Source organism: Brachyhypopomus gauderio, chromosome 6, assembly GCF_052324685.1.
Source record: "Brachyhypopomus gauderio isolate BG-103 chromosome 6, BGAUD_0.2, whole genome shotgun sequence".
Taxonomy (NCBI): Eukaryota; Metazoa; Chordata; class Actinopteri; order Gymnotiformes; family Hypopomidae; genus Brachyhypopomus; species Brachyhypopomus gauderio.
Window position 1 is genome coordinate 23,926,896 of NC_135216.1, and position 16,587 is coordinate 23,943,482.

Here is a 16,587-nt window from a genome sequence, read left to right on the forward strand (position 1 = left end):
TAAGAAGCAGAGCTGCAAGTGATTCCTGCTGAAGGCCTGTGGATTTTTTTGTCATTGCATAGCTACAAAATCTACTAAATTCCTCATATTACCTTTGTTCATACCATTATCAGTGTCATGAAAAGGACTCGTAGCACCTTACACACCGAAGGGAGTCATTTACGTTTTCTGCATGACGGGTGTGGATCTAAGCTTAGGCCAGAGTGAACAGCGTTGCTGTATGTGAAGGCTGAAGCAGGGAGGTGCTGAGGGAGTAGGAGCGAGAGGCCATGTGAGCTGGAGGCCGTGGATTTCCTTCCCAGCCAAGACCGGGAAGCCTGCTGAGGAATCCCCTCCGAATGACCCGGGGCCCTGGAGCTCCCGCTGCTGATTGGCTGCCGAGAGTCTGCGCCCTGGCCGGAGAACAATGGAGCAAAGGGCGTGTTTCATCTCCTCACGTGGAGGGCCGCAGGGCCGCCCTACCTGACCGAGGCCCGACGCGGTTCCGTCCCCGTGTGGGCGATCCCTCCCCGGACAGGGTGTGTACGGCCCAGGAGTTTTCCAGGGACGGCCACAAAGGTGTTTACGCTTTACCCTCGCAATCAGAACAGCCAAAGCCAAAACGCGACACGCTGGCGTCGGATAGTAGGAACTGAACTTATTGCCATGGGGACCGCAATCAAATTACAGAATTGTGTTTATTTAATTTAAGTTGAACTTATATGCCTGTTTGACTAAGAAATAGCAGTTCACTGTATGCATAACCACAGATGTAATGTTGAATCCCATCAGCATCCAGAGGAGGAGTTTTCTCATGGTGATGGAACCATAAATATGAAAACCTCAAGAAATGTTGTAGACTCCCCTGGGTTTGAGTCTCGGAGCTACTGAGTTTGGCCGTCTGACTGGTCGTTACCAATATCTGCACAGGAAAAAGAGCAACTGTGAAGGCTGAATTATGGTGAACGGGTCACACATGCATGCGTCTCGAAACCACCTGGCCAGGCTGAAATAATTAGAAGCCCTTCACATTTAGAAGCAATTTGCAGTGATATGTCTTCATGAAAAATTTTGGCAAGCACTGGTAACTTTCATGGGAGTTTAGATGGTTTAAGTATTCAGATCTCTTGATAAGTTCTCATCTGTCAAAACACCAGAGGAATTCAGGAAGAAATACCTGTCTGGCTGTCCCTAAGCACTAAAATTTCATTCAGATAATTTATTACAAGATGATGGCCTCCAAAATCATCTCATAGACATTAATAACTACTGAATGGTCTGCAGGTGTAGCTGCTTGAATGGAGGGTAAAGCATATGTGACATTGATCATAGAAGATTTAGCTATACATTTAGTGAGCAACAATGAGACAAATGGGAAACAAATGGATCTCTATAGGCACATACAGCCTGCTCTCTTTCATTGCCGATGACGCTCATGTGTGATTCGGATGTCTAGGTCTGTGCACGGCTCTATGCCTTCGGGACGAGATGACCCCTCTCTTCCCCTCTAACATTGGCCACGCACGTCCACCGAGAAGCAGAGCGCTTACAGATCCAACTCCGTCTGCTCCCAGTCTAGCGTTCCACTCACTTGGAGCCGGTGACCTTCAGACGGGCCGTCCAAGTCACGTAAGCGCCACACTCGTCCTCCAACCTCGCTACGCCGTTGGCCGGTGACAAGTACGTGGAGCTCATCTGAGCAAAGTTTAACAAAGACAACGCGCACGGAGCCGCTGCCGAACTGAGGAAGGTAGACACAATATTCAGAACGCTTCACACATTCCCTGAAACCCAGTATACTGTACCGCTGACCATGTAACTCTGCACCCGCAGTAAGAGAGACGGGTGTTCCCGCAGAATGCAACACTTTGATCTCGGTTAAAGATAGATGAGCTCATAACATTTAGTGAGTCGCAAACGAGATGCGATTTGGATGCCATGAAGCATGCCTAATCAAAAGGCCGTGTTGTCGTGAGTTACCATGGGAGACATCTTGCTTTGCTGCCAGATTTCATACGAGAGGTCTAATGAAAGGTCTTCAGCAGTTGATCTTCGAGTGGGTTTAATAAAGCTCTGTTGTGAAATAATGGTGAAGCAGAAAGAGTCTCTAAATCTTGCCAAACACAGTGATTTGGCTTGAATTCCATCAATTTGGTCATGTTTGATGGTCAAAGATCAGCTAGTCAGACCTCTGTCACTTCTAGCCAGCCAAGATCAGTGAGAATTTCAAAATATCAAAGGCCTGTCCAAACTTTGTTGCCTAGAAACAATTGTCACAGTCCTGGAGACAAAGGTTTTCAATTACACTGATTCTATTTAGAAAATCCCCTTTAAAGGAAGCTGCAATGTGACTCATCTCATCTGGTATTCAGTTTATGTTTATGTGAAAAGACACAGTTATTAGTTAATTTATACTTGCATATTAATCTTAAATCTCATCACCTCAAATAAGTGGAGAAATTGCTACAATGTTCAATAAAATATTCCTTTTGTCTGAACCCAGTTGTATCACATCAGCTGACAGAAGTGGGTAAATTGCCTATCCGTAGAAAGATTTTGTGCATAACTTCACAATAGCCACAACAATATCCCAAAAAGCACTATCTGGCCAGTGGGAAAAAAGAAACCAAGCCTTAATTATTTGTTAGCATTAGGTTGTATAAAAATGGTGTTATATCTGTGTGGCGGCTGTGGTGACTTTGGGTCTGGATGTGAATAAGTGGATATGAGGTAATCCAGGGACGTGCTTCCTGTTCTGGACGGACAAGCAACAGCTGCGGCAGCCTGATAGGGTCTGGAGACCCCGCCCGGTCTCTGCCTCTGGGAAGCAGGGGGAACGTGAGGAACTCCCAAACAATTAGCCCCAGCGCCACTGCTAGCCTCATTAAACGGCACCCAAAAACGCCTGCGGCCCCGCGAGAGCTAATTGCCTTAATCTCTAGATGACAAACAGACCTAAAAAATATATATATCACCTCTCCTGAGCGCCATTCACGTTCTGCAAGGGCAGTGTCGTGGTGAGTCAGAATCCAGCCACGCCTGCTTTCGCCGGCCCTAGTCACGGGCCACAGGATGCTCTGGGATCGGCTGTTCAGGCCTAGCATTACTGTACTGTTTATTTGCTCCAGGAAATCACTAATGACTGATTAATTCACCCTTGAATGAGACATTCTGAATTTAATAGTTCATACTTAATGAATGCCAAACTCATGGAACCATACAAATAATTAGACCTATCCTATCATAGAATACAGGTCAAAGGTTCACCTTCTGTAATCACGTTTAATGTAAATGACATGGCACGGTACGCGTTACAATATACTGAACAAAACACAAGTAGAATTAGAGGAATGTCTGAGCAAACCAAAAATTATATCGGATCCACCGCCCTGAATATCAGTAACACCTTCATAAATGCAAAAGGCATTTGGAAAAACAAGTTTCAGCAGGAAACCTGTCATCTACGCTGTCCTGCAGCAGCGCCTTGAGATGCAGGGTACTAGCACAGTCTGCCTCAATCACCCTGAAGTGTAGACACTAAACAGGTAATTGCTAATTTTAGTCGTTCTTCACTTTCCTTATTTGCACAGTAAGTGTTTACACAACTTCAGGGTGCAGTTTACGGTAATGTTGTTGGCGGTGAAGAACAAAGTGCATGTAAACGAGCAGCAGTCACAATGGAATAACGTCCCTCTGAAACAACCCTATGTGGTACAACAGCTTTGCAGTTTGAGACCGCCAGAGACTTAATGATGATTGTAGACAATGCAGCAAAATATCCCAGGAATGTTACACTGCTCCGTGCATTACATGGACACTGGACATATAGAAGTCATGTGCCTGTCCTCTCTGCCCTATACAAGCATATGAGACCCAAATATTTCAGTTTTGACTCATAGGTTCCTAAGACTTCCACTTCATCCCAGACTTCTTATTCAATGTGATTAATGAAGGTTTCACTTTGTAAGACCTATTCACAAAACCTCCTCTGAAGAGCTGATTCTTTAAAAACCTGGACCTATAGTTGCATTTGTAAAACCTCTTCTCAAGAGCTGATTCTTAAACACCTGCACCTTTAGTTACATTCAGTGGTGCTTGTTGTTCGGGTGGCAGGGAATCGTGACCTGACAATTGTGAGTCAAATTAACTCTTGAATGAATCTTGCATCTTGTTCACTTTGCCTACTTTGATGTATCTAATATGTATCTATTAGGATCAATTGTTTAAGTTCTGGGATTCTTGAAACCAATGAACTTCAGATATTGAACTGATATGGGCTTCAGGATAAAATACCCCTTCTTCTGGCTTTCTTCTTCTTCAAACTTTACTGGATGTTTAGTATTATATTCGTGTAAGATATAATTTGAATAATTTACATCTAAAGTTTATACAACCTTGAAAATGTAGATGTAGATGGTGACTACTACAGTTTTGTATTAAGCATCTATCCTTCAATAAAAAATTTTTCCAACCTGGCTTTTTCAGCTCCTCATGGTCTCTTCTTATCCATCTTCACCAACACTTAATAATGTGTATGTGTCCGTAAACCGAAATAGATGGGCTATATGGACCTAACCACATACAATCATTTCGGAGAGGTGATTTTCTTCAGATGGTAGCTCCCCTACCTCATGCAGGGGCTGTGGTGCCAGGCGTAGAATGTGTAACATGAACTTTACAATGAAATTAAAATGAACTGAATGTTATTTTTTCCCCGACCGGCCCATGAGCGTAGCAGCACCCTGGTATAGCTGCCCCCTGTTCTCATCAGTACCAATGCTCCCAGTTCTCACAAGCACCGAGGCCCCCAGCTCTCACAAGCACCGAGGCCCCCAGCTCTCACAAGCACCGAGGCCCCCAGCTCTCAGAAATCAGAGAAGAAATTACGCCAAGGGAGTGGCTGGTGCAAGCAAGACTTTCCATGAGGAAAGATCACTGGAACCTCTGATCAGCTCAAGGTGAGCCCTGATCACACCACTGGTTCTTATCACAGCTGAACCACAGAGCCAGATCATGGTGATGTTTACATCAAAGTGGGAGTGGACAAGTCTTGAGATAACAAGCTTTCCATAAAATTTGACAAAAATGACTTCACATTATGGCACAAAATAAACACAAACATCACGACATCACTGACGTGTGGGAGAATTAACACCTGGTAAGAATCTACATTAAACTTTGAGAGTACTCAAAGTCCAAAGCATGCATCATCCAGTCTCTAATGAGCATGCTCCTGTTTATTCTCTTTGTGATATAATGAAGGCAGTTGACAAGAAACACCATGCCTGAGGGGATTCATAATAACTGAAAACTTGCCAACTCGTTTAACATGCTTCAGCTCCAAGGGCCTAATGAGCTAAATTAGAGCGGAGTGCTCAGTAAAACCTCCCCGGTCTTGCCAGAGGAAAAATGGCAGGTAATAATTTGACAAGCCAAAGCACATAAAAATATCCTGTTCTCCTAAGCTGCATAACGGCTTGACCACAGGTCTTAGACCAGTGCAAACGATCCATCCCTGGACTGTTGAAATCCTTTGGAAAGCAACCTGCGGCCACAGATATGGTCAGTGCGCTTTTACGAACTCTTCCAGAGCGAATGTCTAACAAAACCAACACTGGCCGCCATGCCGATTTCGATTTGATCTGTTCTGGTTGACAAGAACAGTCATTAAGTGGAGACCAAGGACGTGATGCCGCTGAAAGCACACCAGGGCGGACGCTGTGTGTCCTAGCAACTTCCAGTCACCATGGCACCAAGTTAAGTATTTAAATGAGACAAGCACAGGGACGTACGAGCTTCAGGAGATTCTTCTCTGGTCACTGAGAGGCTACAGATCACATTACAAACAGAGGGCTTTTTAGAACCTGAAGAAAAGTTCATCTACTACAGCTTATTTTAAATCATAGTCAAGTCCGCTATTATTGTTCCCTTAGATCAAAACTGCAGTATAGTATTCAGTATAAATTTACATGTAGTATAGTATAGTATTTAGTATAAATTGACAACCCTAAACATTGTTTCACAGTCAAACACATTTTTGATTATTTAGGAATACTCACAGGGACTTCAATGTCTACCTCTAAATGTGCCCCTGGACACAGCCTGAAAATCAGCAACCCATAAAAAATAAACAAGGTCAAAGTTGCAGTACAGCAGTGGCTGGACGCTGGACGCTGAAGGCGCACTCTAGTCGCACGGCATATCCATGGCAACGATGGAACGGCATATCCATGCCGAAACTATAATTGGAAGGGTTGCCAGATAAAGCCTGCTAACAATAACAACTTAATACGTATAAAGACATCACTGGGTGCAAGGTAGAGGTGTGTTGAGATCAACATTTAACTCTCTGGCATTTGCTAGTAGTTTCGTTAATGCTGAAGAAAACATGCTCGTGTCAGACGCAGTTATTTGTGGACCTGTAGAGCCAAGATACATAATCTCTTGATCTTGCATCGTTTTCAGAAGTGCAGAAGTATTGATTGATGTTGGCTATTCGTCTTGTATTCTATAGTCATAAAATATAATCGTGAAACAGGCTCTGTTGAACGAACAATATTGCAGTCACAATAAAACCCTTCTGTCCACATCATGGCACGTTACGATAATGCATGTTTAGACAATAGCTACACGTGTGCTTCTTGTGAGAACCATGTGCCATGGGGGCTCTTGTCCGTGTGTACATTTGTAGACCCACTACATAAAACAGCCACTGGGTTTACATCCCTTGTTAAAACGAACAACGTCACCAAGTATCAGGAGGGTGAGGACCTCCCCAAACACATCACAGATCAACTGTGTGGATGAAACCCAAATCCATGCCATCACTACTCTGCACTTAAACCCAGTTACCAGCAACTGCTCCGTCCGTGAGCACATGCAAGGGTCACCAAAATTACGGACAGACTTTGTCATATGGGTTTGTGTATAGGAACTACATCCAACCATATCACACAAGCGAGGGTCATTTTGGAGAATAGTGTATACGGTATATATTTTCTGTGCGGTTAAGCATATTTACATGTCTATGCTGTTTACTTTCTTTTGCAAGTTTGTAACTGACTGTTCTGCATTATGTTATGGTCGGTGTAAAAGAAAGTCTATAGTGCTAAATGTCTAACTTAAAAGTTGTTTTAGTTTAGTTTATATGATATTCGTCAACATTAGAGATCTCATAGGGCCTCAAAAATCATTTTCTGTAATGCACAACACAAGAGGAGCAGTGGCCCTGGACTTACCATCGTCTAAGTACATCTGATCCAGTTCCTGTGGCTCCTGCTTGATGCTGACGGACAGCAGGGCAGGAGCTCCCTCGTCCTGCAAAAGCGGGGAAGGCCCGCTCCTCGCTGGGGCTTTGGGCAGTGCTGGTGCCTGGCCAGTGGCTGCCGGCTGGGCCAGACCGTGGTTGGGAGCGAAGACCAGCTCAGCCGTGGGGCTGGGGGTTGGGGGGTGGATGCCCGGGGGAGAGGAAGCACTGCCTGTTGGGTAGAGGGCAGGCTGCTGGTAGCGGGCAGGCGTGGGCTGGATGGCCGAGACGTGAGGCCCAGTGTTTGGGCCTGAGTTGGCACCCGGCGACAGACCCTGCGGGGGGAGGTGTGTGGGGGAGAGGTCGTGCGGTTTAGGATTGGCCCCGGACGGGGAGGTGCAGGGCAACGGCGAGGGCCTTGTCGCGAGTCTCTGGGGGCCGGCCGTGAAGGCCCTGTGGTCTGGGGTCGGCATGGTGGGCGGGGCTTGTGGGGCGTAGAAGGGCTTAGGGGGAAGGGCGAGGCTGGGAGGGGGAGGACGTCTCTGGGCGCACACCGGGGGCAGATCATAGTCGTCATGGGGCTCGGTCTTTATGGTGGGAACTGAAAAGGAAAGACAGAGAGAGGGAGGGAGAGAAAGAGAGAGAGAGAGAGAGAGAGAGAGAAAGAGATTGCAAGAAAGAAAAACAAGAAACAAAAAAGAATAAACACGCACTGTGGGTTCATGTGACTTCATGTGAGCTGGTGCGACCGAGTGGGTTTGTGGCTAGGATACCCAGAGGCAAACAAACATTCTCATCAATAAGACAGTGTGTCTGAGGCGAGGCACTCCCGCCCGACTGAAAATATTTAAAGAAAGAGGGAGCAAAAGGCATGAATCATCACCACAAGAGACTTCCAGCTGCTTCTATAATAAAAGAGCCTATTTTCTTTGGAGCTTGTTCCAGTGCTAATAGGCTATAAGCATGTATTATAAAATATTTTGCTGCTACAGGAAGCATCTTCGCCAATGAAGTTATGCAGCTTTTCATTAATGGCCTATCAAGAAACTATTCCATGTGTTACACGTACAGGCCTTTGTGCCCATCTGAAGCACATGTTTCATTTGCTGGTGCAAGGCCCCTGTGCCTTTGAGGACCCTGTGTCACCCTGTGTTTGGGCCCCCTGTCAAAGCACCCCACCCCCCCCAAAAAAAAGGAATGCACTGCTGTAGAAGGGTTCAAACTTTGCATTCTGTCAGACTTCAGGCTCAAGGACGGCAAAAGTTTATTCCAGCGGACCGCCACAGAAGGTCGTGCTGCTCTCACATAGACCTGAATGACCACGCAGGTAATTGGGAGGCCTTCATTCATGGCCATGAAAGCTGCATCTGTTTCTAACATTTGAATAATTCTCTTTAATGGGGAATAGCCGTTGCACCATGACAACGCACGGACCATTCTATTAGATCTGATGTTTAACACTATAAATAGTATTTAGCAGCGCCTGCAGCTAATATATTACTAGAGGTGTAAAAATCCAATTATCTCTGAATGTATACAGAGATAGGTGGAATCATTTGAATCTGATTATTAATATTATTGTTTTGGGATAAAAAATATCCAACTTTACAATAAAGGTGTGATCTGATCATTCCTGTTTAGGTGTTAGATCTCTTTTAATCTTTTTTCATGTCAAACTAAACGGAACAACAATGATTCAAAAGGCAATACATGCCAAGATGTAGCACAATATTTTGCTCCTAATATTTTGCAGTAATTATCTAAAATGAATTTTAATGAAGAATAATTATCTTTTGAATCCTTTTGTTGGGGAAGGTGCTTTTCCAAGATATGACATACTTATCGCTTATTGTCCAAGTTCATCGTTTTGCATTAATTGCCGTAATCGCATAACACTCCGCCCACCCTGTCATTCTAGAGATCATGATCCAGCAACCAGTCTCCCTTGGACTGAGCCGTCCCTCAAAACCTTATGTCCCGCCCACCATCCTTCAGATGCCCTCGGCCCGGCAACAGGCAGGAGGAGAGGAACTCTTGACCCGGACCTGACCGACTGCGCACACCTAAAATACAACCCAGATACCTATTTCAGGCTCGACGGGAGGAAGTAAACCGTCAGTCACATGACCGCCTGATGCGGCATCTGAGAGAGGAGCCATGGATGTCCGTGCTGTGTGCGTTAGCCTCAACACGATTCCACGTATGCACTTCTTGGTAATACCTTATACTGGAAGGCCAAGAATCTGAAAGCTAAAAAATGCCTGTGGTCTGTATGTCGTTCATCGGACCTGATCTTCTGCAAAACACGTCTTTGCCTTGATTGCTGTCATCAGTCTGGAAGTGCTCTGGGTACGATCTATTATTATAGAGTAAATCAGTCATTAAGTGCATTCTTCATAAGGAAGACACGCAAAGCAACGCAGTTACAGCGTTGTAAGAGAAGACAAAACAAAGCACGTCCGATTTCAAACAATATTTAAACAAAGCCTATTTAATCCCCGACAACCGTGTTCCTGGCTCTGTGATGTGTTCTCTGTTCCCACAGGCAGGCATATGGTCTCCCTATTTCTCCAGATGCTCCGTGTCTCGCCTGAGAGGACGGTGTGGCACCGGGAGAGGGGGACAGATGCCTCAGTGTCCAGGCTGAGGGAGACAGGGAGGGGCTGTGTTTGGTAGGCCCTGAGTCACTCTGACCCACCCACTGGTTAAATGCACTAATCCTGGGGTTAGCAGTCACTTGGACGTTTTTTATAGGTTGGGACCATTTTTTTCCCCTTAATTTCATCTGACAGTTGGGTGGAATTTGCATAGTAGCAGTCACACAGAAAGCCCCAGTCAGCCTCTTGTAACGCTATTATAATCTAACAGCCGAAAAAATATTTAGAGAGAAGTTTCTTCTCTTTTTTCTGGGAAATGGGAATGAGACATACGAGTACTTGAATCCTGAATTTAGAGAAAGTGATGTTTTACCAATAGGGGGCAGGTAGGTGAATCGCTGGTACTGGCTCCTCTTTCGTTTGCCGTTGCATATGTAGAAGTTCACCTGAACCGGGCTTGATATTCTTTGGTTTCGGTAAGGGGGAACCTCCACAAATAGGCTCGTCTGTTAAGAAAAAAACAAAACAAAACGAGCAATATAACATTTCAAATAAAAACAATCTCCAAATATATTCTTTGGGACTATATTAAACTCGACTGACCTTAAATTAACTGCAGCAGTTTTTTTTTAATGCCGTTAAGAAATTCATAAACAAGCATCTGTAACGGTTAAATATACACACGAATGATTTATTTGGCCACCAATGAACACTGACTGCATTGTCTCCACCATTCAAATTCACAGCGGGAGCGGGGCCCAAACACGCTGCCCTGCATGGCCCAAACACGCTGCCCTGCATGGCCCAAACACGCTGCCCTGCATGGCCCAAACACGCTGCCCTGCATGGCTGGGGCCTCGTGTGGAGGCAGGGGGTTATTGAGGCAGCCGTGCACTTACCCTCCTGCCTCGTGCCCTAACTGGGGGGGAGGTGGGCATTTGGGTACTCGGACCTATGGCACGTTCTCCGTTACTCTCAGCCTCCTGACACTGCTGCAGCGTTACTCGCTCTGACCACAGTACTCATCCCCCCCAGTACCCTGGAATGAACCCCGTGTGGCTGGGAGCAGACTGATGGAGGCGCTGAACAGTAGCCAGGCAGGAAGTCATCAGTCTTCTTCTGGGCTTTAGAGCCATGTGCAGGTGAGCTCCCTGCCACTGTTTACATTAGCACGCCGGCGGGGCAGCCGAGCAAAGCCAGATGAACCGCACACCGCTAGGAGGAATTTCATCTGTTAGCTCAGCTCTCGGCCTGCCGTTACCGCTGTCTGTTTCCTTTTCTAATGACAGCGAAGTTTCTATTCTTCAAACGGCTCCCCGCACCACTGCAGACGCCCGCCCCATCTCACTTTATGTCCTCGATCTCATCCGCGATCCAACCCTGCACCGCACTGCTCTCAGACCGTCTGTCTGCCGGCCTCATTTGGAGCAGCGAAGGGTAAACGCGGCGTTATTACCCAGATGAAAGTCGAGGAGAAGAGCGAGCGAAATCCCATCAACGAGTCTGATGAGCGCCTGGCACGCCGCACGAGGCAACCGAGACACGAGGAAGCATGTGGTTTTAGGGCGAGTCAGAAACTGGCTCGTATTAAATAAATATATAAATGAAGGAGGGGCAGGGAAGGGAGGGAATCAAAGAGACCCTTGTAAAAAAAAAAGAGAAAAAAAGGGGGTTTAACACATTAATGCTCCATTCAACCAGATGGTCTCCATTCACTCTCAGAGCATTGAAACCAGGCATGGAAGCCTCATGAAGTTATGAACCGATAGAAGTTAAACAAAGGCTGGCTTTCAGACATTTGCAGGTTCAGTGGTACTTACTGCTCCAATAAACGGACCCACTGGTTTATCCGAGAAATTCCGATTCAGCCAATGACTGAATATGATTTAACATAAATCATTTAACATGAATTTAAGTGTTAATGACACGTGGGATCACTGAAATATATTGGTCCTGTGGTCTGCTTAATTCATACAGATGAAACTGTTAAAAGGATTCAGTGCTCAAGTATCTTAATGCAAACTGAAGTCACTCCTTTTACATGCACACTTAAGAGTGTGTGTTTCGAAGGTTGTAATTAGGAGGCCCCTGTGTCTGATTTAAAAGTGCTAAAGGTTATAAGAGCAGAGCTTCAGGTGCAGTGCTGTTCGGTCACATTCCCAGACAGAGACAAAAGACCAACGGTTCATTCAAGCAAATTCCGTGTTTTTTAGGAGGACACTGGTTAGGTGTTTAGAATGGGTCTGTTCCAACAGACTAGGTTTTAGGGCCTGCAGACAGACATACTTTATTAATGTGTGTGTGCATGTGTGTGCATGAGTGCGCATGTGTTTGTGTGTGTGTGTGTGTGTGTGTGTGTGTGTGTGTGTGTGTTGAGCAGGTGTACTGCCTCACACACAGACACCGTCTAATCCCAAAGTCCAAACTGTGGTCTCTACGTTCTGGGAGTATGAGTGAGTCAGCCATGATGGCCGGGAGAGAGGGAGAGAGAGAGAGAGAGAGAGAGAGAGAGAGAAAGAGAGAGTGTATGTGTGTGTGTATTTGAGTGTTTCTCTGTGCATCCATTAGGGTAAGCCAGGGACTGAAAATATAACCCCAGAAACCTGAGTGTGACAGTTGCCATATCTGTAGCGCACATCTGGAGACCGCAGCCTGACTACTGCACATCTGCACTAACACCCATTTAATAATCAAATGGCAATCATTTGCAAACATTTAACCATTTCTTTCATGTAAGAATATCAAGCACAACTCCTGTGTGTGACTTACAGATTTAATGGAGTCCTTTTCAACCTTGGCTTCCATCTCCCATATGTGATGACCATCTGAAAACGGTAAAATGGTAAGCTCGTTATTTTTTTTTCACATTTTACATTTGTTTTACAATTTACACGTGAGACACTTCAATAGAAACACCCTGCCATGTGCCTAACCCTCAGTGGTCAGTTTCCAAGCACAGGACCATGGATAATTAGATATCACTGGACCGTTCTCACCACAGCACTGACAGGGTAGTGGCATGGCTACGGGAGTTTCTACAGGCACACGTCAGGTGTAGCGGTGTTACCTAGGTTACATTGGGAATGGTCCGTCACCCCAAAAACATCTAGCCGACAGGAGTCTTGTGGTCAGAAGCCACTTGCTGATGAAAAGATGACTGACACATTCTATGCATGGTGATAGCTGGGTTGTGTGCTTTAGCTGTATGCATTCAAAGAAGGAGGGGACGGACTGGTATTTACAGAGACACTCTGAAGAGCAGAGAATAGTTGTTCTGGTCCGGCTAGAAACGGACCATCGAAATGTGTCTAACAAATTGTAAAACAAAACCATAACCGTTGCTTAATTCAATGTGTGCCTGGGGTTGAGCATATGGAATTCCTCTCAAATGATGGACGAACCATCACACCGTGATGTACGACCCTGCAGTCCGCGTGACCCGAGTTCAGATTCCAGCCGACCAGCCGGTCTGCACGACCCCTGCGCTGACATCATCCAGCCAGCTGGGACGGTGGAGGCGCTGAAGCGGCCGTAAGGAGGTGAGCGGGGACCCGGCGTGCGCTCCACGTGGCCCCGCCTACGGAGCTCCCCTGACATCAGCTCCTTGTGGAGTCCCATAACGTGCGAGAGGCGATGCCCCGGGGAGGCCCGTAAAACCCGCGGTGAACTCCGCGTGCTGAAAACGTTGGGCAGGACCGCAGCAAAACGGGCATCTCTTTCAAGCCGTCCGTGAATAGGAGGCCATTCGTCATCCTCATTAAAGAGTTTCGTTAAAGTCTCCCCCTGCCGTGACTTGCCGTAACGGCCCTTCCCATACAAACGCCCCAGCGCAAAAGGCACATTAGGAGCTCATTTGCTATTTTTATCTGACAGACAACAGCTGAGATGTTTTGGCCTTGAAAAGGAAAAAGCCCAGGAGGAAAAGCGCTGTGCAGAGGTATGCGTAAGACATCGGTCTGTCACAAAGGAGCGGGGATACGAGACTGAAGGCAGTACTGAGCACAGCGAGGAGGAACCCTGCCGTAGGTTTCTGATCCAGGGGTTTAAGCTGGAAGGGATTTTAGAAGTTGTAATGGCTTTCCACCATCATATTCTTGCTTAGCCAGACATGCTCAGGAGGACTTAGAAAACAAATAAACAGAAAAACTCCCATAAAATAGGCCCTGTTCAACATCTTTCCCTTTTTTCAAAACAGGCAACATGCAGTCAAGCTCCAGATTAAACTCCACTTTTCATAGTAAGCCCAAGCAATTCCCATATACATAACCAGTCAAAGCGTCATGTCTCTTATTTTGTTCCCTTTAACAGACATCAGTGGATCATAGTGTAAATAGCTTAAGATTACGGTCTTCAGTTTGGAGGGGTATTACTCAGACATTAAACGTATTATTCAGACATTAAAATGCCGTGGCTTGCTTCTTTGCGTTTGGAGAGTAAGGTTAGACATTAGACTGGGGTTTAGTGGGCAGCTAGTGAGGAGGGTTGTAGTCTTGAGACAGGACACAGCTGTGATGTGTCAGCCACAGAGACCAGAACCCTTTTATGAATACTTAAGAAGAGGCAGCTCTCTCTTGCTCTTTTTCTCCCTCCTTCTCCCTCACTCTTTCTCTCACCCTCTCTCCCTCACTCTGTCTCTCCCTAACTCTCTCCCTCTCCCTAGCTCCCCCTCACTCTCTCCATAAGAACTTTGCCTGCAGTGAAACACTAGAGCCCCAGGTCATGCTGCCAGAAGTAAATATGTTTTTCAGATCTGCCCTCCTGCTTGCCTTTTATCTCCCCTCCTCGCTGAAGTGCTCCTTTGCTCTCGCTCCCTCTCCCACATGCCCCACTCGTTTTTCATTGTCTCTACACTCCTTTTCCTGGACCTCCTTCATCCCCCTTTCACTTCTCTTTTCAAAATACAGGACCAAAATCTGAAAATCAAGTCATTTCTTAGGGCATTTCTACAAGTGCATCCCCCCTGAAACGCTCGCTCAGTGTGAACACGCCGTGCCGCGGCACTGAGGAAGCGTGCCCACCCACGGCTTCTCCATCACCTTCTTGTTTTGTCTTGGTCTACTGCTGGTGCATGAAGTTCAAGGATGGGTCAGACTTCATGGCCAACCATGACCTATCAACCTAACCTAACATCCTGATCACTAACTATGTCCTCTGCAGCTGTGATAGGGTCCTTTAATTAGCTCTCGTTCACAATGTGGGTCAGAATCTGTTCCTGGAACAGCGTGGCATTGCTGGACTTCCCTTCCTAAACGGCTCAGGCTCCGGGAATCAAAAGGCCCCTTGTGCAGCTGTTTGGGGTGGGCCGCGGAGAAAGCCCGGTACCTCAGGCAGAGCGGGTGGGCGGGCTGCAGGGGCGGGGCCAAGCGCCCGCCGTCCAAGTGGCGTACAGTAAACAGGCACAGATGCTGCCCTGCAGGGCTTGCTCGCTGGAGGGCTGTGAAAGGAGCCGCTTGTCCTCAGGAACTGGCGCCTAAGGGGGAAGAACCGCCCTCCACCAAGTGCAGAGATCAGGAAGACAGGGAAGAAAGAGCATATATATATATATATATATATATATATATATATATATATATATATATATATATGAAAACGTGACAGACAGATAGCGGGGTATTATGGAATGCAACAGACACAGTGACAGACAGACAGAGAGGGAGAGAGACAGACAGCTGAACCGCTCAGACTGGGATGGCCCTAATTGCCGCTGGTCTGGAGCGCCAGGTTTCCAGTGCGCTGATGAGGTGCAGCTGCGGACGGCTGGAGCGAGGCCCGTTCCTCCGGAGCTCTCCGACGCTGCAGGACGAAAGCGCCGCACCGACTTAAAAACCGAAAAACAAATAAAATCACCGAGCAGGACCTTAAAAAGGTGCAGGTCCCGCCGGCTGGCTGGTGCGCGTGTACGTTCTTGGACGTGGCAGCCCGTATTTGCTGGGTTGTATTGGGCCAGAAGGGGACAATGCAGGGATTATGGAGGACCCATTTATGCAGGCTGTTTGTTTGTGAAAACACGCTATTGTTCTAAGAAGGTGTCGAGGGACGGGCGGACGTCAGGACTATTAGGAGAGACTATTGTTTTCTAGTTAGGAGAAGAAGTTCCAGTGAAGAATATTCACCCAGCGAGCCTCTCGAACCCAATGCAGCTTACACCTACACACAAGCTCTCTGCACCTCCCTCTCCCAACCGAACCCCTGGAATGATACTTCACGGCATATTTATGTCGCAAGATTAGGCAAGAGTGATTAATTTTTTATAAGTGAGCTGGCCACTGTTTGCCTCAGCATATAAGTTAACGATGTGCCTAACTTCTTTTGGCTTGCCTGACTGAGTCTTCACTATGCAAAACTGCAGCTAACGCTTCACACATGGCAGTGCAACGTAACACTTTGGTGTCTTTTCTGAGCGTTTTCTGAGCGTTTGCTGGGGTTTTCCCTTCCCTGGTTCTTTTATACGGTTTAGGTGTAACTAAAGCCATTGGTTGGGCAAGGTGCCCGGCAGATTAACTGTGAAGAATTCTATTGAACCATCGAGGCAGACAAAGCAAAAGCCAAAATCAACCTGAGCTGTCTGGGTCCGAGCGTCAATCAGACCTATACGTGGACTAACTCGGCTAATGGATGCTGACTCACGCACATACGAGTTTGCAGGATGGCTACCGCAAGGCTGTTAACGGAGGTTGACCTACATATGCAGACAATCGCATGAGCACCCACACACACACACACACACACACCCTATTGGAGAGGCTGACGTTATTAATCAAACAC

At 46.6% G+C, this 16,587-nt stretch overlaps 1 protein-coding gene across 1 annotated transcript in view; it reads right to left on the bottom strand.

The window, feature by feature from the left end:
* Positions 1-16,587, bottom strand: part of nfatc1 (nuclear factor of activated T cells 1) — a 32,916-nt gene that overhangs the window by 2,130 nt on the left and 14,199 nt on the right. The window contains exons 7-9 of the mRNA XM_077009831.1: positions 12,592-12,647; positions 10,196-10,328; positions 7,218-7,826 (exon numbers count right to left, since the gene is read on the bottom strand). Of these exons, the coding sequence (XP_076865946.1) occupies positions 7,218-7,826; positions 10,196-10,328; positions 12,592-12,647 (798 nt within the window). The remainder of the gene's footprint in view (positions 1-7,217; positions 7,827-10,195; positions 10,329-12,591; positions 12,648-16,587) is intronic.